Here is a 26,528-nt window from a genome sequence, read left to right as displayed (position 1 = left end):
TGGTACGACGTACTGTGTACAATTTTTACTTACTTGAAAAACGTGTGCCGACTGTCGAAACTGTACGACTTAAACTAAAGAATGACATAAATTACCAAGGTAGCAATACAACCTTAAGGACGACTTTGAAGAAGCTAGGATTCAGGTGGCAGAAAACCAAATCGCAGCGCTTACTTTTAATAGAAAAATCATATATTCGGCAAAAAGTATAGAATATCTCAAGAGTATGCGTCAATATAGAAACGATGAACGCACAATTATATACATGGATGAATCGTACATATTGTCGTCTCATGTAAAAAATAAAATGTGGAGTGACATGTCCTCAAATGGTTTACTAGTGCCTGTCGCGAAGGGTCAAAGATTAATAATGATTCACGCAGGTGGCGAAAAAGGTTTTATCCCAAATGCTCTTGCAATGTGGAAGTCGCACCAAGCAACAGGGGATTATCACAAAAACATGAATAAAGATAGTTATGAAAAATGGCTCACCGAACAATTAATACCAAATCTTCCACCAAACAGTGTTGTTGTGATAGATAATGCTCCCTATCACAATGTAAAAATAAATAAAACGCCTACCTCCAGCTCGACAAAAATGGAAATGCAGCAGTGGTTAAGTAAGGAGAATATTTCCTTTACTAGCGACATGCTCAAACCAAACTTGTATAACCTCATAAAGAAGCACAAACCTTCTCAAGTGCAGTACTCAACAGACAGACTATTGGTAAATAGTGGCCACACATTACTTCGTCTGCCCCCTTATCATCCGGATTTGAATCCGATAGAAAGCATATGGGCTAAAGTTAAAGTAGAAGTCGCTTCAAGAAATGTTACTTGCAATTTGGCAAATATAAAAAAAACTTTGCGAGGAGATATTTAACCGAATGGGTCCAGAAGATTGGATACCGATTTGCAATCACGTCAAGACACTCGAGAACGAATACTGGGATAAGGATGTGCGTTTTGACATTGAAATTGATAAAGTGATTCTTCAGTTAGGTGATGCAAACAGTGACAGCAGTGACGTTTACACATCAGACTCTTCGGATGGAACAGTCAGTGGCGTTGAAGAACTGAGATAGTGCTTGGAACGTCAGTGGTAAGTGGTCAATGTTTTCTGCTTTTCTCTACTTGCTGTGCAAGGTCGCCGTATCTGCTTATACCCCCTCCTCACCCACCCGACCCCTCCCACACGTGTTGCAGTCCCTACTCCTCATGTGTGACGTAGCTCAAGCTCGGAGTTATATTGGGCCTAGTGTAATTGTACTCGGTCAGCTGTTGTTACGGCGCGGCGTAGCCGCCGGCGGGCTCTCTCTGTTCGCTGAGCTGCGCATGCGCAGTATAACTTGCTCAACGCTCCGCCCAGACTCGTGACCTTCCATCAGCAGCCAGCCAATAGACGCGAGCTTAGCGGGAAAAAAATAAAAGCTCCACCGCCCATGTCCCAGTTTTGTCCAGTTCTAATACCAGTAACATAAACGAATCGTCAAAAAAACGTAACAAAGCCGATATCCAAAAACAGTAAATAAAGTCATGTACAGTAGAATCCTGCTGATGCACGCGGCAGTGTCTAGCCAAGCTCGGCGCGTCCACTATCGCACGAAAAGCCGTCTCAGCTGTCATGTTATCTTACCCGCCCGCACGCACGAAAAGCTGCTGTGGTAGCTTCTGCGAGAGCGTAAGAAACTCGTCCGGCCAGGCTGGCGGTAGCGGTGGCTTGACGTCATACGTGACGTGACGCGACGCTTACCTCTCCCATCCCCTGCTAATTCTTCAAGGCTCATCCCTCCCAGAGCCAATAACCATGTAACCCTTTTACCAACTAATATGTCAGCACATTCCCTCCCTTATTTCAACCTTCTGCGTGAGAAACTGTCAGCATCCTCCTCCCCACCCATACCGTGTGCGACAAAAGCCAGGTTGTATAGTCCATTCTCGGTAAAATAAATATTTTTATGGGCTTATACTACTGTCCTTCGCCGTTAATAAATACTTTATAAGTTTAAGTTATTATGATACAATTTGTTTATTAGTCACACAGCAGTTTCTGCTGAAAAATCACTAATACCTCGAATTTTATTGAATAGAAAAATTTAGCAGGGCTGTAAATATATTTATTTTAATGCATAGTTACTTTTCCATCTGCATTCCAACGAGTTTTTTTCTTCTTCTTTTTTTTTTACGCTGTAAAGGGACGTGGAAAAGATAATTGCTTGAGCTGTCTAAATAAACATCGCTAACGGCAAGGGCGGTAGCGCATCCTGTCGGTCTGTCGCTGTGATTATCTACTCCAAAAACATGTCACAGCATTTCAGGATAGCATTGTTCTTATATCTTTCGATAATAGCCGAATGTTTTCTACCTGATCCACACAAGTTCCTTCGACACGTTTTGAACGAAAATAACCAGCCGGCTAGCATAGCCAAACTCGCGTGACACGAATTCATTTAGCGTGAGTATTTTATGTATTTGTTTATATTTGGGGGGTGGTGGCGGTGGGAGGGGGGGGGGGGATAAAAATTGGCCCGAAATCTCTATTGCGACCATTCCGTTTATAAGTCCGTTTTTCCGGAAACCATTCTACTGTATTCTACTGTATTCTACTGGATTCTACTGTATCAATAAAAAAGCTAAGCAGGTCGTCAACAGGCAGTGTAGTCAATTCCATTCGCAATCTGTTGTCAAAATCCAAGAAGAAAAGCAAAAAAACTAAGTCCGAACAGCACTTATAAAAAATGTATTCCAAAAACTAAACACCGCGCACAAAGCTCTTACTGAGAATAATGATAATGGCATATTGGTGTGACGTGGTCACAAGTTGAAAAAACCTGGAGGATGGGAAAGGGAATATTTTTAAACGTGTGATTATTGGCTAGCACTGTTACTATGCGGGCGTGATTGGAAGATAACATAGTGAGTCAAGCCAATGATAACGATGGGGGAGGGGGATGCGGACAAAGAAACCCTTCATGACGTCATGTGTCGCGGACAGTCTATCTATCCAGGCGCGCGCAATGGCACGCACCTACGCAATTCAGTTACAGCGCCCAGAGTTTTTAAGCAATTTAAACATTATTTTATTTTTTCGTGTTTGGACAGATGATGCAAAGGCACATATTAATATATAGTACCTCCATTCTGTTACTGACACCACAGAGTATATTTTTTAATAAGTTTCCGTTACAATTTACTTTCCTTTTTTGGAAATCTATATTATTATTTTAATAAATTGGTGTTTTTTAATGGTTCCTGAAACCTTTACGTTAAATCGCTGTTTTCGTTAAATCCGTGTTCGCAAAATCGGGGTTCTACTGTAATTTAAACATCTGTAATTTCAAGTTAATTTTAACCAACCATTTTTAAACCAAAAGTTTAATTTTTGTAATGTTTACTGTATTTACCAAAACACCTTGCTCAGTTTTTTGTTAAAATGTATGTTGAAAAAGCATGCTTATTAAAAACTTGACAACACCACGTGGCAATGCTGCATAGCGCAAGTTCCGTCAATCTCCAAGTTTGGTTATTGTGCTGTTGCTTAATGGGTGCCCGTGTCTCACCTGTGTGTTACAGTCTCATAAACCATAATATGCTTTAAAAATAAAAATAAAATGTAATTAATACCCATGTTAATTTTAACTGATGAAACTGCTATCGTACTGGGGTTGAAAGAGTCACGTGTTGTGAGGGTCTACCAGATATGGGCGCCACCACGTGATTTAAGGGCACGTGGACCCGGCTATCCCTTCTCAGGGCCGTGACGTAGCTCAAGTGCGACGAGGCTCGCAACCCCCTCTACTACAACAAAATCTAACCTGCCAACCCGCTCTAAGCTAATAAATCTAGCTTAAGAAATGTTACATTTAAATTTTTATTACTCTTATTTCAAAAAATTTGTTATGTTTTTACTATTTAAATAACCTAAAGTAACTTTTTTTAATGCCATTCAATGGATGTCTAAAAAAACAGCATTTGAACTAAAAAAATTAAATAATTACTGAAACCAAGAGTGTATATACAACTTGTAAAAAGATTAACTCCAGTGTTATTTTTGTATTTTCTTCCACTATTTTTTGGTTACCAACGATTTTTCCCGTTTTGAAAATGACACTGCTCATGGATTTCCAAATGTCACATCAACAGAGCTGCCAACCATTACGGATTTTCCGTAATTATTACGGATTTTAACCCCGAATTACGGAATTACGGAACATCGATGGTTTATTACGGAAACGAGGGTTTGTGCTGCATGGTAACGGAGAAAATTCCGTTTCTGCTGTGCTTGTTTCGTGAACGCAGTTTGAATACATCGCTTGGTTGCACAAATAACGGAACTAGTAAGAGTGCGCATGTACGATGTACTGTCGAAATAAGTAAATTAATTCTCGTGTTTTCAAATAATAATGGGATGGTATTACGTCCGTTGTACGATACAACTAGTACATATTCTCGGACTTATCGTTTGAAGGCTACTTAAATCACGATAATTTTTGTACGGTACTTTGGCTAACCTGTGTTGTGTTAATTTATTTCTTGAAAGCCATTTTTTCCATATTAGTGTTTTTGTCGTGTCTACAGACGTGGATTGTTTTTATGTTTTTCGATAGTGATGTGTTCTTCAGTGCCGGTTTTAGAAATGAAGCGTGTGACAGAATAATATGTATCTGGAAAAAAAAAACACGCAAGTCTTCGGAACTTTCGACTTAAATATTCAAAAGAATGGCCATGCTTGTCGTTTTCAAATGTTTGGAACGCCACGGTTTTGTAATGTATGCACGTGTGACTTTTCGATTGTATATGGTGGAAGGGATGACTGTAGACGGCATATTGAATCAAAGAAACATGCAGAACATTTTAAAGCCGTGACGAGCAATAAATCTATATCTTCGTTTTTTCGCTACATCTGAAGAAACGAAAGTAACGAACGCAGTTACTGTTTACAAGTCCTTGTGTTTGTCTTGCTGTTTGTTTACATGACATTTCTTATTCAACCAGGATAAAAAAAAAGCAAATAAAAAGACAGTTGCTTTAAAGTTTAACTTTGAATACTTTGAATTGAAGATTCAAAATATCCAGTAAAATTATTAATATTTCTTACATATTCAGATGATTGTATTGTTCTAATAGATTTTTTTTATTCATTAATATGCATTGTATTCATATTTTTCTTTTTCTATTGCATATTATTGTCCTTGTTTTATCTTGAGAGTGTGTTATAATGCCCCAGGAAAAATTTATCGTGCATGATTTACGCGTACTTTTTTCATATACCTAATTGCCATTACTGATGGGTGTGATTTGAGGTTGGCAGCTCTGCATCAAGTATTGAAAATCTATGTGCAAAATGATAAAAGCCTTTTAAAAAACAAATGTATAGTCATCAGACACTTTGAATAGATAATCAAACATTGAGTACAAGATGTATCACTTTTGGTTTTTGCGACATTCATGTGTAACATCAATTCTATCGATTGACACTGTAGAAGAAAACAAGTACACGAAAGACCCTAAAGTATTATCTTCTCAAAGTTTGTTTGCTATGTTGACAAATTGTAACAAGTCACAACCTTGTCCAGTTAAGACGACGATTATTCCTTGCGCAAACATAAAACACTTGACGGAACTCTCTACGACTGTTGCAGGTAATGGTGTGTAAAGTTTATGGTTTGAAACTATTCACGATAATTACTGAATGAAAAAAAAGTCCAAAATGAATTTCCACTTTTATTCTTATTAATGACAAAATTAATAAATGTTCTTTACTCGATAGCTCCGGCAGAAAAACGTTCAGCAATCGTTAATCACTGTACTGTGTTAATATGCCTAGCGACTTTGTAGTCTAGGTATGCGAAAAAAATAAAATCCCGGCAGGCCAGCAGACCAACTGGGCCTACACCGCACGTCTGGAGCCTACAAATCTAAGAAAAATGTCAGAAACTTGATTACAAAAAGTACTAAGTTTGATATTTAATTGCGGCACTTGTGTCGCCACACGTCTGTCTTTCTCTCAATAGACAATATTCACTGTCTTAAAACCACTATACAACACATATGTAAAATTATTATTTTAAAAAGAACATTTAAATGCAATAAAATACTGAAATTCACACATACATAAATAATAATTAAGCCAGCACAAGTGAAAGCCAGTAAAATTATAGTAAAGAGTTTTTTCAAAATAAAATAATTAAATATTAAAATTAATCTAAAGAATATTACAAATAATAAAATTATAAAATACAAGTATGAAAAACTAGGTTGCTATGACTTTGAAAGATATATAATCAGCTGATTTACTGCAATACTGAGAAATCATAATATAACATTTATTTCTCAAAAAATTATTTTAAGAGCTGTGGGGGGCAGGGTCTTGCAATGTTAAAAAATCTATGGTTTGCTGCTGGCTTTTCATTCCAAAATAGCTGTGATTTCTATAGTCTTTTAAAACTTAAATAGCAGGAAATAAGTTTTCTGTGTATTGTAGTTGAATAAAAAACAGCATACTTTAAGAAATCTGCATAAATCACAGAAAATTATAAATGTAATAAGAACATAAATACAAATTTTTACTGTAAAGTGATTGAATAAAAATAGTACATGATTTTAAGTTTGTTGCTCATGTCAAACATCGATGGAGTCTCATCCGGTTGAGTACAATGAAGTTGAAATTCTCGAGCCAAGAAATTTTTTACATTCTATTTAGTTCATACGTTTTGTTACAAAATTCTTGCTAAATAAATTGTTTTCAATGAATTTTCAATAGTAAAAGATAAAAAATTTTGTGATTTTTTTTTTGTCAATTTTAGTCAAATTGCTGATTGATTTAATGTTTTTGATTATATTTAGGTGCTAAATGATATACAAATTTGCATTTATGAGTTACAGGTAGTTGTATTGACATGCCTTACCGTGTTATTTAGGTTTTATCACAATTTACCTTATAATCTTATCTCTATGTATTAGTATTACATAAAGTACATGTAATGTAGATTCTATACTCTGTCTTTATATAGGTTTGACTATATCTAAACTTAAATAAGGAGATATCATTTGAAACAGCACTCATAAAACTGATAGTGACAAACTTGATGAAGTTCGAAAAAGATAAAAAAATGTATAACAATAATGATGTAGTTTTGCGTTCTTTCTCAGTTCTCTGTCAACCAGAAAAGAAAAATTAAATGCATTATTTGTTTGTAACCCCTATAAATATAACCTCAACTGTAACTCTGTACTTCAAACCACAAGCATTAAAATTTCATCTATTAAAAGTCATAAGCAACTGTTAAGTATGTATGTACTTAAAACAAAGAAAATTTGATATTATGTACCTAGATTTATCACATATTGTAATATGTATTATACTATTCTTCCTATAATTGATAAGAGGATAAGAGTATAAAAAAATTTGTGTTCTTTCACTTACACAAATATATTCACACACTCTTTAAACAAGCTCTGTGTTAAGTTAGCTTGTTTGTCTAGTGTTGTCCAGTATTTTAAAAGTTATGGTCTTGTGTCTTTTTTTTTTTTTGTGCCGTGCCTATCGTTTAAGGCTTCTCATCTGTCGGTAGTCTTGTCACATAGCCAAATAGATAAATGAAATACACACGCAGTTCAGAAGAAAGGCACTCGCGGAAGTGCAGTGGGAACGCGAGGTGACCGGTGCGCCTGGCGTGCTGCAGGTGTGCTCGTCGGCCGAGTCTCCCGGGACGGGCCAGGAGCTCAGCAACCACCCGGCCCGCAAGTTCGTGATGGACTTCCTACGCGTGATCGTGGTGGACTCCCTGTCGCTGCCCGTCTCCGGCAAGGGGCCCCCGGCCGTCGACCTGGTGCTAGAGGTGAACCTGACTCATGGCGTAAAGTTCATTTTTAATATTGACTAATGACCAGTTTTGGGTGTGTCTATTTTTAAAATTACAATAATTTGAATGAGGTGGTGGTGACTGCCTTTGGAATAGTCCACTGATATTATTTTGCATAAGGAACTCATACAGCTTTCACTTGGTAAAGATCAACCTAGTTGCAAGTGGCTCGTCTTACTTGTTCGTATAATGTGAAAGGCTCTCTTGGCGAACTGACCAGAATTTATGATTTATGCCCCTTCTTGTGATGAGATGTTGCTTTGAAAGCAGTGTCGTTGGATTGTCCTCTTTTCTTTAGAGTTTGAATCGAAGTTTTCTCTTTTTTGACATTTTCAGAAAATAATGGTTTAACACATGTGTCCTTCCACCACAGTTGTTCTGTCATAATTCACATGTTTGTAAACGATCACTGCCCACATAACTGTCATCTTCCACTAGACGGACCACAGCACTTTAAGGTACTATCCAACATATGAATAATTATAATAAACTAAATAATTAAAACTGAATTCATTTAGACGAGTTATAATATTATGTGCTATGTTTGCATGCAAAATTTCTACAAGTTGTTGTTAAGTACATTGTATTAATTTGACGTAAATATACTTTAGATGTGTTACATTGTTTGTTCCTCTTCCACTTCGAAGTTAAAACTTAGTATTGTCGTAAGCCTTGTGACTGATTTCCATGTTTGTGCCATATGAAACTGTGGAAAAGTTAGAAACATATAAATGTCGTACTTCATTTGCTGCTTTTACTAGAACGAACTTAAAACTAAAAATAGATGTCAGAGGCCACCAATCAAAACTTAAAACTTTTATTCGGATGGATCTTTGTATTGCAAGTATGTCAACGACCATGCAGTGTCGAAGGCACGAGGTGACAGGTGTGGTTGTGGCAGGCGTCCCCAGAGCACGCCACGGCGGCCCAGCAGACGCGATATCAGACGGAGGTCCTGGGCACGCTCATGGAACACCTCCTGGCGGCAGATGTGCTGATCGGAGAGCAGGCGGCGCTGCCGGTAGTGCCGGGCGGCGGCCTGCAGTACATCGCGCCCAACGTCTGCTACCTGGCGGCCCGCCTCGTCGACAAGCTGTGGCAAGGTAGCACCTCCGCCCTTGTGACTGTGTCTCCAGTACGACTCTCGCACCTTTGTTGTGTGTTGGTGGCTCTACCGCTGACAGAGTAATGGCAGAATATCTACACTCAGATATCAGTTAAATTAGTGAATGAGTAGTGAGAGAATAGTTAATACAATTGTTTAGTAGAAACTTGATATTTTGGCTCTGAGGTAAAGTTGTGGATCTGCTGTCTCTATATCTACTCCTACCCTTTATTTCAAGCTCTTTGAAAAGGATTTACCTGTAGGCTGTCAAAGGACTGCATGAAGCTGCTGTATCACTTTTTTACTCTTTTTTACTATTTTCTCAATATCGTAGAGAGGCCAAAAGTCTCATTTCTCGGGACAAAAATTTTTGGCTACAAAATCTTAACAATAAAGTTAAAAAAAATCCGAAAAAATTTTGGTGCTATGTAAAAATTATGAAAGAAGGATACAGACAGAAATTATCTCTTAAAATCAATGATAACCTTACCAATGACCCAGTACTTATTGCTAACAGTTTTGCACATCATTTTTCCAGTATTTATGTAACTCCTACAAATAATTTAAACTACTCAATTTCTGAAAACAGTAAGTGCTCTATTCCTATGACTAGCATATCTGAGAGCCTTGTACTTTGGGGAATTAAATCATTGAAATCCACTATGTCAACTGGGCCTGATGGTATTCCAAATTTTATTATAAAAGGATGTGCTGTTATTCTGGCCCCTATACTTAACTTATTTTCAATACTAGTATAAATAGTGGAATTTACCCCAAAAAATGGAAAATTGCAAAGGTAATACCTGTACATAAGAAAAAGAGTAAACTTAATGTTGCAAACTACAGACCGATATCACTTTTAAATGGATTTGCTAAAGTATTTGACAAAGTTATATGTAAGGATCTTGAATTCAATCTTAAAAATAGACTCTCTGACTGTCAACATGGGTTTAGAAAGGGGAAATCTACTACTACTAATTTAATTAGTTTTGTTAACCCAATTTATTCAGAAGTAATAACGCGGATTCAAGTTGACACATGTTACTTTGACTTAGCCAAGGTTTTTGACACGGTTAACCACTGTATTTTACTAACAAAATTATCAAATATAGGATTAAGCGATAAATATCTAAAGTGGTTCAATAGCTATATATTAGACAGAATCTTTTATGTTTCAATTAATAATATTAAATCTAATCTACATATAGTTAGTTCTGGTGTACCCCAGGGTGGAACATTATCCCCTCTTCTTTTTAACATTTTTATAGATGACATTACCAAAGTATTACAAATTCTCTAATTGTCTACTTTTTGCTGATGATCTTAAGATTTACAGAAAAATTTCTCTTCATCTAGACTGTAAACTTCTTCAAAATGATATCTCATCAGTTTTCAATTGGTGTAAAAGAAATCTTGTTGACCTTAATTATGAGAAAAATACTTCTATAACCTTCTCCAGAAAACATCATATCATTGCTTCTGATTATAAACTTGGTAATCATGTTATCTTTAAGTCAGTTTGTGTTAGAGATTTAGGTATCTTACTTGATAATAAATTGTACTTTCATAACCATATTAAATCTCTTAGATCGCAATGTAATAGATTGTTAGCGTTGATTAAATATATTACTTTCAATGCCACTAATTTAGATTCTATTGTTAATTTATATTTAGGTTTAGTAAGATCCAAGATTGAGTATGCCTCCGTGGTCTGGAACAATATCACAAAAACAGATAGTGACAAACTAGATAAATCACAAAATAAATTAATATCGTTAATCAAAAGACCAACATTACCAACAATTCTAATAGTCTATCCTCTCTCAGATCTTTAGCTCTAAGAAGAGAGCTATTAGATACCCTTTTTATTTTTATCTATAACTGTTATACTAATTAAACAAAATGCAATTATATTCTAGATAATACTGGGATTAAAGTACCCACCTATAACAGTTGACAGACACCTTTATTATGCTCCTTAGGCAAATCAAATGATATATTATACAGAATTATATCAAATTTTAATAAACATGGTTGCTATGTCTCTCTATCAAATAATAATTTAAATATAAAACAATTTTTCTTATCTTAATTTAAATTGAATATGTTTAAGGTTAATGATGATACCATATTTAATTTTTTTTTATAATCAGGTTCTGGATTATCATTTCTGTTGTTATAGAATTATGAAACTTGTTCTTGTTTATCTGTTAGTTGCTTGCTGTGTTTTCTTGTGTATGTGTTATTATAGTATTGTCCTCAATGTTTTTCATTTTGTTTCATGTATTTGTTTTGTCTATGTATTTTATTTATGTTTATCGTGCCTACCACCCATGGCCTTATGCCGTTGGTAGGCATGTAACAAATTGATAAATAAATAAATAAATATGCGTCCATCATTATTTCTCACAGGTCCACTCACTACAGGTGTGGCTTGTTGCGCTAGAGACTAGCTCATCTGTGGTACGTAGCTGTGAGTGTGAACATTGCGCTGCAATGGTTGGTCAGTGTGTTGAGTGGTTGGGGATGGCTCGGCAGGCACGTTTGTGAAGGACCCGCACGAGGTGTTTGACTTCCTGGTGAAGCTGATCTCGCAGGCCAAGCGACGGCCAGCGTCGTCGTCCGCGGAGGGCCTGTACCACTGCCTCAACCGCACCATCCTTTTCCTGCTGTCGCGACGCACCGACAGCATCGCCGACCAGATGATTGTGCTCGAGGCCTTGCACAAGCTCACCAATCACAGGTGAGTCGTCGCCACGGCAGGCGTGCGGCATTCTCATGGGGAGGGTCTTGCGTTCGTAACACTCTTAGCATGACTCGGTCAAGGATTATCGAGTGTGTTCCCGACTGGTTGGGAGCCGTAGTAATTGTGAAGCTTCTACAGTGCATTTCAGTAGGAAATGTGATTAGTGGATGCAGAACTGATTAAAAAGGTATTAATTACTCTTGAAGTACTTTATCATGCGATGCTTATTACACTCCTGCCGTTTCATTTTAATTAAAGATGTACATGATTTTCTATTAAATTTGTTAACGATGGTGCCTGATTTCACATAATTTTGTACTGTAGTTATGAAGTCCATTTTTATTTGGACTATTTGTGGTCTTTTAGCCCATCGTCATCGTAATTTTATTACGTTTACCTAACCTACAAACACAAAAAACATAACTTCTATGTAAGTGCCATGGTCAAAATTTTGTAGAATTTGCTGCAGTAACAATTTTTCTTAATACAGGCTTTGAATATCCTTTTCCACATAAATATTATTCATATGTGCATCATTGAAAAGAAATAAATGTGCGAAATACATGTCTATTTTACCATCTGCCTTGCTGAAAATAATATTGGTGCATGTGAACGTGAAGTAAAGACAAATGAACAACAATTGATGAATAAACACAGACAAATCACCATAATTACCCCACAAATGCAACTGTGAAATCACCATAGTTACTACAGAAACACAATAACTACCACAGATGCACCATAGTTACTGTAAATAACCAGATGTATATTGGGCACATTAAATGTTATGGCACTACTAGCTCACCCACCAAGCATAAACACAATATTATCTGTGCTGGGTTTATAATGTATAGTAAAATAACTTAAATATTAAAAATATTAAAATTACATTAAAATAATTATGTTGGTCTGAAAAATGGTTTTAATTTTAATGTTCCAAATTAGCATTGTAAATTTAACATCTTAAACTGCAATGCGACTGCATAAAAATATTTTAGTTTCCTTGTTCTTCATACTATAATTAGTAATAGTTAATTTTATATTTTGTTAATAGTGCTAGAACTTAAAACTTTTTGACGTGACAACGTATAATAAATCAATGAACGCCAGCTGCACGCACGAAAAAGTGTCCCACTACGGATGTGTCCTGTTTGCTCATTGTACGCATGCGTGGCATCTCTCTTCATGCTCATTGTACGCATGCATGGCATCTCTCTTCCACTCGATTGGAACAACCATCGATTTGACTTTTCAATCATATTTTCGTCGTTTGAATTATTAATATTATGTAATTTAACGATTGTCCGCCGATTTTCAGCACAATCGGTACGGTTATTTAAAAGTAATGTTGAATATTCAAATACGTTTTGAACCAACAATGGTGTTGTACAGTTACACATAATAATTCAAATTACACCCGGGATCTTTTGCACAATGTTTTAAAAAATATTGTAACACTATAAATAAGTTTGGTGTATTTGGGATGCGTATTTATTATAAAATCGTGTTATAAAAGCGAAATAATATTATTCCCCTACCATGAACAAAATGATTATAAACTGTATATACCATCTGAAACTATCATATTTCGAGCATGGCCTTGTGGCCTGGCGGTCAGCACCGCTAACTTTCAGTCCAAAGGTTGTCGGTTCGAACCCCGGCAACTGTGAAATTTTTTTTTGTACTTGTAAAAATAAATACGGCACACGCAACATAACAAAAGTAATAAATGTATTTGAATTAATGAATGCAAATAAAAGTAAATTTATTAATTAAATTGTACATTTCATTTCACTCCTTTGTATCCATATAAAATAGTGATAATTCAATAAAAATGATTCAAATTTATTCATAAAAGTATGCAAAGGTAGATTTTAACATACAAAAGATAGAAAAAATAAAAAAAATTTCTTCCTCAAAGAATATAATATTTTTATGCCTAACTGGTTTGTTTCCAAAAACCTATTACGGCTCAGTCTCAGGCCGAATATGATATTTCCTTTTCTTCTGGATCAATCATTTCATCAATGTTTTGTTATGATGTCGTCACGTTAAACTATCGTCCGTAAACCGACTTTACAGACAACAAATTTTTTTGTAAGAAAAATTCAAATGGGAATATACCGTTCTAAAATTCTTTTGAAAAACAAAATACTGTAGGTATGTAGTTAGGGTCTGTAGGCTGTTATGCAGTTGGCATTATAATAGTGATACACAAACCATCATTAGATACTGTGTAAGTGTGTAATTTTGTGCCAGTATTAATATTAGTTAAGCTTTAAAGGAAAAAGCAAAAAAAAAGTTATGCAGACTACTCAACTATAAAATGCTTGATTTTTTGTACTACGCGACTCGACTTAACATTAAAATATGCTGCTTGTTTACCTTTGATCTTTTTTTATTTTGCCTAAACTTTTAATATTGGAGAAATTTTCTAGAAAGGTATATTTTTATTTGTTTGTTTAAACTTTTTTGCATTAAATATTTTTTGTTTATGAAGAAAACAAAGATTTTTGAAACAAAATTAATTCAGTTACGTGTAACAAATAATCTGTGATTTTGATTTAATATTTTAAGTAATACTCAAACTTTTAAGTATATAATCAGTTAATCAACAAATTATTTTCAAACTTTTACTTAAAATCTATTGCCAGGTTTTTTTTTTTTTTTCAGGTTACAGATATGTATTTATCTCTTTTTTTTTTTTTTACTTTATTTTGGAACAGTTTTTCTATGGACTTCTGTGAAGTGTGGAAAAAAAGTTTCACTGTATGTTAAAATTTGACTCTAAAAATATTCCATATTAGTGAATAATTTGATATTTGATTCAAATAAAAAAAATTATATTGGCACAAGCCTAACAAGTGAACATGGAAGACGAGGCTGTTTATTGCCTGGTCCACCCGTCTGGAAGTAGCATATGAGTCTGCCAATAGCAATGCTAGCACTTCTAAGGAGAAACAAGAGTAAATATGCCACTGAGTCCAGCTTGCAGTGCGAATTACTGCCTTTGATTTTTTTTAAATTGGACATGCTTTTACGCGTAACAAACTGGAATGACGCAGATGCAAAATAAAAGATACGGAACAATGTTACACATAATTAGCTAAACTGGTAAATGGCATCATCATATTTCTTTTTAAATTTTTTCTTTTATTTGTGGTAAATTACAGTAAAGTTTTGAGATCAGAATAGCTTGTGTAGAGAGGAGGGTTTGAAGGAAAATTAATGACAGAATGCAGTTGTAGCCTTGAATGGGTGTAGCAGTGGAGGGGAGAAGGGGCAGTCATCATTAAAAGCAGTTTTTAGAAGAATAGGTGAGACATCAGCCAACTGCTCGTGCTTACAATGACCCACCCCTCATTTTATTACTTACGTGGTCCTTAGTGGTTGTAGGTTCATTTCAGTATGATGCTGATAACATGTTTTTAGATTTTTCTTTTGCAGCGTGGGGGTATCCAGTTAAGCATACCACCAGGGTGCATCCATGCGCCACCAAACACTCCTACTGATTATCCTACTCATGCAAGCGAAGTGTATGGGGGCACAAGAAAATCGTGTGTGGGGTCTTTGCTAGAAAAGACAGTTAAGCAGAAAGTGATAAATCATAAATACAAATAAAGAACATGAGTCGCACTCAACAACGTTATAATTTCGCAAACTTAACACATATACATACACTGTCAACGGATTCGATGCCAGCTAGAGGCATGTGCGTAGCAAATACAAATTAGCATACATTTACTGAAGTTTATTCCCTTCACAATGATTTTCACTCCTTATGTCTTTACTGAGTCCTTACTTATGGAAAAAACTAGGGTGAACCTTGTGCCCAATGTACTCTGATTCAACAAACAAACTACTACTGCGTATCTCTTACAGTCGTACGAAACAACAAGCAACAAGCAACAAGTTAATATTCTTTCTCTCTCTCCGTTACAAGTTGAATTTCCTAGGCATGCCCTGGATCATGCAGTATAAAACAGTCGCCTCTGACAATGGGGATAGACATTTGCTCAATTTCTGTGCGAAATTATGACTCAGTTACCACACACTATAAGAGAGGAGAGAAACCAATATTCAAGTATACGTGCGTACGCATTACGTTACGGCCCGGAGGCGAGCGAAGACCAAAATCATAGTGAACATTATGTCATTACACACGTGATTCACAAGACGTACGTTGCTGTTAACAACTTTAGGAACTGACTCAATATACATACAGACTATACGAGCGGTCCAAACACGTGTAGGGGCAAGGAATTATGTACTACAAAATAAACCAACACCTAATATAACGTTAATTGTGCACTCCTCGAAAAAAACATATTAAATATCTATTACTCATAGAGAGCGTAGTCCCGCGGACAGAAATGCAAGCCCAAGAGAGAAGCGAGGGATCGGTTACATGGTTTGTTACAGCTACAATTTTCAGTGGGTCTCGTCATGATGACATTCACTGCCAAGCCTAGGTAAGCGTAATACAGAGAAGTGCTCAAACAAAATATGCTAGATCACGGGGGGTATGCCTTAACCAAATGGCTCCGGTCGGGGGTACAGCTGGGAGGAAAAGAAAGAGGGCAAAATCGAGGCAAAACGATGCGTAAAATTACGTCATACGGAGCTGAAAGCTCTTATGAAAAAAAAAATACAAGGGCGGCATCGGGCACTTAACGTGCTTACTTCTAAACCAAAAGCAATCAAAGCGTGGTCTGGATGCCGTTGAAATAAGTTAAGAGTCCACTGCCGACAATGCAAGTCGCGCAGCAACTAAAATCAAAACCACATGCAGGAGGGAGTAAGCAAATGCTTCCAGCAGAAAGAAGAAACAAAAGAAAATATTACACAGAAAATAAATTAAGTGAAGGTCAAAGTCAAAAGGGATGGCTACATGAAAATCAAGGCTGGCAAGCATATTTAATATTTACGTTACTCGCACGGCCATCGTGTGCACACACTAACTCCGTCTCCTGAAGAATTTTACCTAGACGAGCTGCCCCTCGACCGGGCCAGAGACGACCTGCTTCCACCAAGAGAGACCCACGAAATGGACAATTAAAAGTTATACGCGCTCATTTATACTATTCGCTAGATGGCGTTGCAGTCGCTACAATTGAGGAGAGGCTAGGGGGAAAGAAAGGGAAGGGGAAATTGGCACCTTGAGGCGGAGAGGGGTTAAGAGGGGAGAAGGAAAGGAAGGCTGCGGCACGGAGATGACGTCACAGAAGCGCGGCGGGCGCTTCAACCCCCACCCCTTACGAAGTCTTCTGCCCTGTGAGCCCGAGCTTAAAGTCGTGTTGAAGTTCAGTGTTTGTGACATGAGCCAACTTCTTGTATCTTGCGAACGCCTTGATTCAGACGATGTAGAAATGACTTGAAACTAGCCGGATCGTGCCGCTGGAGGGGGCAGCAACGTGTTCGTTTCAGCGGTGCGACGGGTGGCAGCTCCAACAGGGGACCGCGATCTCCTTGGTGCTGCACAAGTAGAATACAGGCGACTCGCGTCCGACGTGTCGCTGACAGGTCCCCCTCCATTTTTTCTGAAGTGAAAGAGAGAAACGATAAGCGCCGTATCAGGTGACCTATTCTGGCGGTACAAGGTTGCAAGGGGTTCAGGCAGCGCTCGGCGCTTTTCCTCGTCTCAGCCACTCAGCGCTAAGTGGCGGACATCGCAGCATCCTTCCCGCAGACGTCTTCTGGCGGGCCGAGAATACCTCTAGAGCTGAACCGCGGCGGCGGTGGCGTCCGAACAGCGGAGAGTCTGTCACCAGATCTCCACGCCGTCCAACAGTCTCCTCACCCCGCAGCAGTCAAGGGCTGGCGGCGTAGGGGGCGGAGGGGCAGCGGCAAGGCAGAGACGTAGCAGGCTTCTCGTAGAGTTGTCCGCGCACAGCCCAAGGGAGGGGTAGAAAGGAGGCGCGCGCGCTTGAAGGAAACTGTAATCATCAACTGAACTGCGACTGAACACTGTATCCTGTTACTAACAATTCTACAATCTAATTAGAAAACATACCTAAAGTAGTAATACACACACCAAAAAAAAAAAAAAAAAAAAAAAAACTTAAGTATCTGAAGGTTTCCACTAGCCGCCAAAACGTTGCATTAAATCACTGAATGAAACGCTTTAGCTGTGTTACGTGTGCCTTACGCCACTTACGTTTATTGCTCATTAGCTGTAACTGAACAGTGTTAGCTGCTAAAAACTTAGTAATCAAAAACGGCCCGTCATAGGGCGGCAAAAGTTTGACGTTTAGGCTAGCCGCTAATGAGGGCAATACGTAAGAGCGGCAGAGCACAACGTCGCCAACAGCGAATGAATGGGCTGCCCTTTTTGCATCATAATTTCGTGCCACGTTTTCCCTAGCCTTAGCTAAATTCTTAGTAACGTCTTCCAAGACACGATCTAACTCTACACTTGACAAACTAGAGTCGACAGGTGGCAACCCCCACTGGTTGAGCAAGGGTAAGGTAAGTTCCCTCCCCAGGAAAGGCACGGAGGGGGGATGCCCTGTAGAACTGTGATGAGCTGCGTTCAAACCAATATTCAAAAGTTCAAGATCGGCGTCCCAGAGAGTCTGGTCGGTGCGGTAGAACGAAGTGAAAATTCCCTTGAGAACCTTGTTGGTTCTCTCACTCATATTTCCCTGTGGAAAATACGGTGAACTGTACACCGGCTTTACGGAGAATTCAAACAAGAAATTTTTGTATAAGTTCGACTGAAAGTATTTAGCGTTGTCTGATACTACAATACACGGCGGGCCTAAGATTTTAAACACCTGTTCCTTAAGAACTTTTACTATGGACGACGCCTTCATGTTTTTAAGGGGGGTTAAAACAACAAATTTAGTAAAAATATCTAGAATTACTAATAAGCATACGTTGCCTTTTTTTGATCGCGTCAGCGGTCCGAAAATATCAATATGCAGAACCTGCCAAGGGGCGACGGGAGCGTCGGCACAGTAAAGCCCTACTTTAGCATTGTGTGGGGGCTTTGATAGCTGACAGTCAATACAGGCGCGTACAAAATCGCGCACGTCTTGACGCATTTCAGGCCAGAAAAAATGTTGGGCAATTTTACGATACGTTTTATCTATTCCCATGTGCCCACCCACAAGTGAGGCATGGAAATATGTGATAATCATACCCTTAAGTTTTTCAGGGACGACAACTTTCTGAGCTCGTCCTGACGGGCCAGCATACACTAACAACCCATCCTTCTCGGCAAAGGGTAAGGCCATTCCACATTGCAAATCGTTCCGGATTCGAATACATGCAGGATCATCCTGCTGGCAGGCTTTCAGGTTTATGAAGGATTCGGGGAAGATTTTGCACACCGAAATAAACTCAACCGCATCCGGGGGGGAAGGGTTATCAATTTCAAAATCATCCGGGTTGAACATTCTAGATAAACTGTCGGCCACAACGTTCTCCGCACCTCTTAGGTGATGGATTACAAATCGGAATTTTGACAACCGCAGTATCCAACGCCCAAGCTTCCCGAGCTGCGAGGGATGATTGCACAGCCAACTTAAGGCCTGGTTGTCTGTATACAGGTCGAACTCTCTACAATCCAAGTAACACTCGAATTTTTCGAGTCCGAAAAGGCACGCAAGGGCCTCCTTCTCATAGGTGCCCAAGCGGCGCTCTGACTCTGAGAGGGTTCGACTTGCGAAAGCAATTGGTCTCAATTTTCCGTTCTCCATGTGTCCGAGGACGGCTCCAAGGGCTACTGAGGAAGCATCAACCTGCAGGGCAAAACGTTTATTGAAGTCGGGGAGAATTAACACGGGGGCGGAACACAAACATTTTCTTAGAGATTGAAAGGCCGTTTCCTGTTCCTCACCCCAAACAAAAGCAGCGTTTTTCTTTCGCAACCGATTCAACGGCGCGCAAATCGTGGCAAAATCTGGGATAAAACGCGCATAATACCCCAGCATGCCGAGAAATTTTTGAATTCCCTTCAAAGTCTTTGGACGCGGAAAAGTAGCCACGGGGGCGACCTTATCCGGATCCATGTGAAGTTTCCCTTCTGAAATTACATAGCCTAAAAATTTTACTGAGTCTTGTGCCAAGGAAATTTTATGTGGATTAACAGTAAGATGCGCGTTTCTCAGACGTGCCAAGACTTGCTTAAGGTGATCAAGATGTTCTGAAAGTGAATTACTATATACAATTATGTCGTCGATATAGTTAAAAACAAATTTGTATTTAAGGTCGCTTAGCACATGGTCCAGAACACGGCTCATGGCTTCGCTCCCGAAACTTACACCCATCGGAATTCTGTTGAATTCGTAGTGGCCAAAAGGGGTTGAAAAGGCAGTGTATTTTCTACAGGCGGGATCAAGCAAGCATTGATGGTAACTGTCGTTGAGGTCGATGATGGAAAATATTTTGGCTTTACCCAAGTGTTGTAAGGCGCTTTCTACCGTCGGTATTGGCCAAACTGGATGAATTACCTTCTTGTTGAGAGGTTTAAAGTTATGCACAAGGCGCCACTCAGAGCCCCCCTTCTTAGCAACCAAAAAAGTAGGGGTGCAAAACTCGGATGTCGAAGGGGTAACGACGCCGGCAGCGAGTAATCTGTCGATAATGGCGCGCATGGCCTGCAGCTTAGGGGGAGAAACCTTCAAATATTTGGCAAAAACGGGCACTTCGTCGGTAACATGAAAACGAAAAGGCAAGATGTCACATCTGCCGATCTTACGTGTTATCACGTCAGGAAACTCCCGCACGAGAGCGGCGATGGCTTGATCGCGCATCGCGTTATCGGAATCATTGCAACTCATAACTATGGGTTCGCGGACCTCATGACGTAAATGAATTTTTACAGCAGGAGCGAAATCAAATTGCAATTCATGGTTGGCGGGACTGAGTCGACAGCGTGATTTGCCCAAAAAATCTAAGCCAAGGATTAGATTCGGCAAAATCCCGGGGACAACGACAAACGGCCAACTCCAGGAAAATCCATGGATTTTAAAATGAATTATAATAGATTTACATGTGCGTATGCCTTGCCCGTTAGCGACAACGATATTCCTTACGGAATCATCCGATACAACTCGTTGTGAAAGTTGAGGGTACAACTGCACTAATGTGATGAAACATTTTTCACTAATAACAGACCGGGTAGCACCGGTATCGACTAAGGCTGGAAATAAATGTTTCTGAATTTTAATTGGGAGGAAATGTAAATGAGTGGGTTCAGAGGATTTTTTGAGTAGCCGACGGATACGACCTCTTTTCCGTCCCGTCCAGATTAGTTTTCCGCACGAGGCTGTCTCTCAGTTCCCGTGCAGTCGCTCCTATAATGTCCCACTGCCTTACACCGAAAACATCTACGTTGATTTATTTCCACCCGCGGAACAGTACACTCATACGTGACGTGTCCAAAGGCGCTACAATTGGCACACCTGCCGGCTCCGCGGCGGGTGTCCAAGGTCACTAGCTGCCGTGACTGGGTCAAGGTCGCGGACCGCGAGCCCACGGGCGCGGTTACCTCAGGCGGTAAACTCATGGCCGCGCGAGCTGCGGCCCGCGCCTCGGGCCCAGGCGTGAAATGGGCAGAACGCTCGCCGCGAGGCAGGCTGTCAAACACACGAGGCGTGGAGGTGTCTGCCACGTCACGGAGTTTCGGGCTACGGGGAGTGAGAACGGGGGGGGCGGACTGCGACGTAAAAATACGTCCGTCAAAACGAGAGTCATTTTTCACCGAGCTGGGGCGCTTTGCCGGGAACTCAGCTTGATACTTAGCAAGAGAAACAAGGCGACTTTCCACTTCGCCCGCCCAAGTCCGTAGGCTTGCGAGCGAGGTGGGAGGAGCGAGCATCGAGCAGTTCTGCCACACCACGGGGGCCAAATTACCCAAAATAAGTTGGACAAACTCCTCTTCCGGGGTACCCAGCTCTAAGGCTCCCGCGTACGCGGTAACCGACGTGACATATTCCATAATGGTTTCATCTGGGTTTTGGAAGCGCCACACTAGCTCCCTCTTACAGGCATCTAGAACCCTAGGCGGACACACTGAACATACCAGTGATTTTTTAAACTTATCAAAGCTCGTACCCTGAGCAATGGCCTCATTTAACAGAGGTACATGGATGTCCGTAACTTTACTTAAGAGTGCTTTCAGAAAAGCCTCAAGTGGAACTAAATTTAATTTATGCAGGCTCTCAGCCTTAATCACAAAATCTAAGATCTGCCTGGGATCACTTCCACCCAGGAACGGGATGGTTTTAAGGGCGGCAAAAAAAAGTTTTACGTTAAATGAGGACGAGGAAGGACTCACATCAGCTGGGGGCTGCCTGGTCGTGACTTCAGATGCGGCTCCTGCGGATTTACGCAGGTAGTCAACCAAACGCGCCCTCATCTCGGCGACGGTATCGGTGTCCGCCAAGGGCAGACCATTTTCCTCGAGATGCAGCGCCAAATCGGTCTTGTGCAACTGGTAAACCCAGCTCACGGAGACGGCCATGGTGCACCGAAACAAACAATACAAACGGATTTATCACTATAATCTGCCTAAAGAGCAGAGTAGCGCAGTTTTGCAGCGTGGGGGTATCCAGTTAAGCATACCACCAGGGTGCATCCATGCGCCACCAAACACTCCTACTGATTATCCTACTCATGCAAGCGAAGTGTATGGGGGCACAAGAAAATCGTGTGTGGGGTCTTTGCTAGAAAAGACAGTTAAGCAGAAAGTGATAAATCATAAATACAAATAAAGAACATGAGTCGCACTCAACAACGTTATAATTTCGCAAACTTAACACATATACATACACTGTCAACGGATTCGATGCCAGCTAGAGGCATGTGCGTAGCAAATACAAATTAGCATACATTTACTGAAGTTTATTCCCTTCACAATGATTTTCACTCCTTATGTCTTTACTGAGTCCTTACTTATGGAAAAAACTAGGGTGAACCTTGTGCCCAATGTACTCTGATTCAACAAACAAACTACTACTGCGTATCTCTTACAGTCGTACGAAACAACAAGCAACAAGCAACAAGTTAATATTCTTTCTCTCTCTCCGTTACAAGTTGAATTTCCTAGGCATGCCCTGGATCATGCAGTATAAAACAGTCGCCTCTGACAATGGGGATAGACATTTGCTCAATTTCTGTGCGAAATTATGACTCAGTTACCACACACTATAAGAGAGGAGAGAAACCAATATTCAAGTATACGTGCGTACGCATTACGTTACGGCCCGGAGGCGAGCGAAGACCAAAATCATAGTGAACATTATGTCATTACACACGTGATTCACAAGACGTACGTTGCTGTTAACAACTTTAGGAACTGACTCAATATACATACAGACTATACGAGCGGTCCAAACACGTGTAGGGGCAAGGAATTATGTACTACAAAATAAACCAACACCTAATATAACGTTAATTGTGCACTCCTCGAAAAAAACATATTAAATATCTATTACTCATAGAGAGCGTAGTCCCGCGGACAGAAATGCAAGCCCAAGAGAGAAACGAGGGATCGGTTACATGGTTTGTTACAGCTACAATTTTCAGTGGGTCTCGTCATGATGACATTCACTGCCAAGCCTAGGTAAGCGTAATACAGAGAAGTGCTCAAACAAAATATGCTAGATCACGGGGGGTATGCCTTAACCAAATGGCTCCGGTCGGGGGTACAGCTGGGAGGAAAAGAAAGAGGGCAAAATCGAGGCAAAACGATGCGTAAAATTACGTCATACGGAGCTGAAAGCTCTTATGAAAAAAAAAATACAAGGGCGGCATCGGGCACTTAACGTGCTTACTTCTAAACCAAAAGCAATCAAAGCGTGGTCTGGATGCCGTTGAAATAAGTTAAGAGTCCACTGCCGACAATGCAAGTCGCGCAGCAACTAAAATCAAAACCACATGCAGGAGGGAGTAAGCAAATGCTTCCAGCAGAAAGAAGAAACAAAAGAAAATATTACATAGAAAATAAATTAAGTGAAGGTCAAAGTCAAAAGGGATGGCTACATGAAAATCAAGGCTGGCAAGCATATTTAATATTTACGTTACTCGCACGGCCATCGTGTGCACACACTAACTCCGTCTCCTGAAGAATTTTACCTAGACGAGCTGCCCCTCGACCGGGCCAGAGACGACCTGCTTCCACCAAGAGAGACCCACGAAATGGACAATTAAAAGTTATACGCGCTCATTTATACTATTCGCTAGATGGCGTTGCAGTCGCTACAATTGAGGAGAGGCTAGGGGGAAAGAAAGGGAAGGGGAAATTGGCACCTTGAGGCGGAGAGGGGTTAAGAGGGGAGAAGGAAAGGAAGGCTGCGGCACGGAGATGACGTCACAGAAGCGCGGCGGGCGCTTCACTTTATAAATGACTTCTGTATTATTATTCATTTGTGCTTATCTCACTAATATGACTCTTTTTATTGAAATTCATTACTAATCCAGATAGCCGTCAGAACTCAATACGAGAATATTTTTATAGATATGTCACCTTGTTTTTCTACACCAGTTTTCATTATTAGTATGACTCGCCCTCTCTCGTTTGACTTTTAACAAGGTTGAATTTATGAGTGAATATTTTATGAATGATTAATAAAAGATAGAGTTCATTAGAGTCAGGTGAGGGGTGAATAGCAATATGGAGCAGCAATGAAATGCATTGGTGGAGAAGATTATGATACACTGAGACAACCGACTAGGTAGATAAAAGTGGGTGTGGCTACACTATGAATCCACTTGGTATCATCTTGATATGACCACTCAAAAACCATATAGGATGAACAATCTCTTAGTTACAATTAAATTTTGCCATCTGAAGAATCTGGTCTTGGCTGAATACTGTGTCAGTGCTTAAATGTTTCTCTCTGCATATGTGTGTGTGTCGGCTGTGTCAGTAGTCACAGTACAAGCATTTGTTCTGTCTGTTATTCACGTGTGAATGCTTGTGTTGCAGAGGCCTGGTGTTCGGTGCCGGTAACCATGAGCTGGACTTTATTGGATGCCTCACCTTCTGCCTCATTCAGCTGACAACCGACGGCAAGATCACGTGAGTATGCTTTCAGTTTTCACTGCAACGTGTCTGTATGGTGGTTTATTGGTTTATTGGTGTATTCTAAACCTTTGTGCTGTAGTTAAAGTTTTCTTTACTACATTCTGAGGTGATAAGTACTTGCAGACTGAAAACAATGAGGATACTGCAAACAAATATTTTCACAATATAAGTTTACAGTTAAGGTTTATTTTTCAATTTTAATAAATTATTTGTAGTAGGTATCTACTTTCTCTTCTTTGGTTTATGTTACGTGTATTCGAATAAATGTGTGTGTATTGTGTGCCAGCTTCACTGCTCAGAGCTCCATGTGCTTGTGCAAGTTAGCGAACTCTCCCCTGAAGTGCAGTTCGGTGTGACGTGTGCGCTGCAGGCTGGACGCCAACATGCGCACCATGTGGCACGTGTACCCGCAGACGGACAACGACGACCTCACTTCGCAGCAGGGGCACAACCTCATGGCCGTGGCAGCGGAGCGGGTCTGGGAGGAGCTCTACGTCTGCAAGAAGCCCGCCATCGAGGAGGTGCCTCTCCCTTGCTGATCCACTCGCCTCTCAACACCTTCCGCTCATTCCTGTGATTCACTCTGGTTTCTGCTATTGAAGGCATTCTAGCGTAGCTCGGGCACATTGTTTCACCCTTTATCCATCAATTATGACATCAATGTCAACAAGTCTTTTACACCATTTTATTAATTCATTGATGTAATGTTACTTTAGCTTTAGGCATAATTGCTTTGACAGTGTGCTCTTGGTGGGGTAAATGCAGACATGATAGTGGTTCGAGACCTGCTTCTCTGTCCATTAGGATTTTGTCTATGCACAAGTGGTAAAAAGCTTACCAACTTTACTAGGCCCATTGACTTAGCTTTTCAGTTAACAGGGTTACAACCTTAAACACAGTATAGTTGGCCAGTCTACGACTCTCAAGCCATTTTCTCTGAGGAGCAGTTTTGGGCAGAGAATACATGTTGAAGTCTTTCTGCTCAAACAACGCAAAATAATGTACATAACTCATGACTGCTGGGTATGTTTCTTTTAAAAAGAAAACATTAAAAAAAGTGTTATCTTGAAATTAATGAATTATTTATCTATTCGTAATTATATTTGCGTAACTTAAAAATTTTTACTTTTACTTTGAACTCTTAACTGTGAGCCTCACAATTCAATTGATTGTTGTGTTAAAACTTAACGCAACATATGTTGCATAGTTCAGGCACGGCTCTCATGTCCTTAGTAGTGTGATACAGCAAACTGGATCTGTTGTAGGTGTTCAAGATCACTCTCAGCTCGCCCAACAACAAAGCTCCAGACTTGGAGGTGGTTCGAGACCAGGTGCATGAGACGGCCAATCGGCTGTGGCTGAATTATGTAGACACGGAAAGGAAGTCCTTTGGCCGCATCCCTTGGGAAGTGCACAATCAGATACAGTCGGTAAGCAAACCATTGCACACTGTTTACTTTTATTATATTTATGTGGTAACAGTATATGTGGGCCTTAGTTTGGATATTTTTAAAACATGTATCTTTATTCATGTATCAGCAGTTTTAAACATTAAAGCATGTATTTAGGCGTAAATACATTCTTTATTCATGTATCAGCAGTTTTAAACATTAAAGCATGTATTTAGGCGTAAATACATCTTATACATTGGGCTGCTAGTTTTAAAAGTAGAGAGTCACAAAAAAAAGTGTGTGGCCTAAGTGCTGGTGTTTTTCGCCACGCTTTACTCTATGGACACGGCAGAAAAACAAAACAGTCAAGATGGTGTCGCGTGCG

The 26,528-nt window shown here is 39.7% G+C and overlaps 1 protein-coding gene across 3 annotated transcripts in view; it reads left to right on the top strand.

Moving 5' to 3' along the window:
- LOC134533263 (WD repeat and FYVE domain-containing protein 3) overlaps window positions 1–26,528 on the top strand; it is a 264,565-nt gene that overhangs the window by 130,490 nt on the left and 107,547 nt on the right. For all 3 annotated transcript variants that reach the window (XM_063370699.1, XM_063370702.1, XM_063370701.1), the window contains 6 exons: window positions 7,686–7,841; window positions 8,767–8,968; window positions 11,509–11,713; window positions 24,654–24,746; window positions 25,123–25,273; window positions 26,018–26,182. In XM_063370699.1, coding sequence (XP_063226769.1) covers window positions 7,686–7,841; window positions 8,767–8,968; window positions 11,509–11,713; window positions 24,654–24,746; window positions 25,123–25,273; window positions 26,018–26,182 — 972 coding nt within the window. The remainder of the gene's footprint in view (window positions 1–7,685; window positions 7,842–8,766; window positions 8,969–11,508; window positions 11,714–24,653; window positions 24,747–25,122; window positions 25,274–26,017; window positions 26,183–26,528) is intronic.

Source organism: Bacillus rossius, chromosome 6, assembly GCF_032445375.1.
Source record: "Bacillus rossius redtenbacheri isolate Brsri chromosome 6, Brsri_v3, whole genome shotgun sequence".
Lineage (NCBI taxonomy): Eukaryota > Metazoa > Arthropoda > Insecta > Phasmatodea > Bacillidae > Bacillus > Bacillus rossius.
The sequence above is the reverse complement of the archived record's forward strand: the minus strand, read 5'-3'. Positions and strand labels throughout refer to the sequence as shown.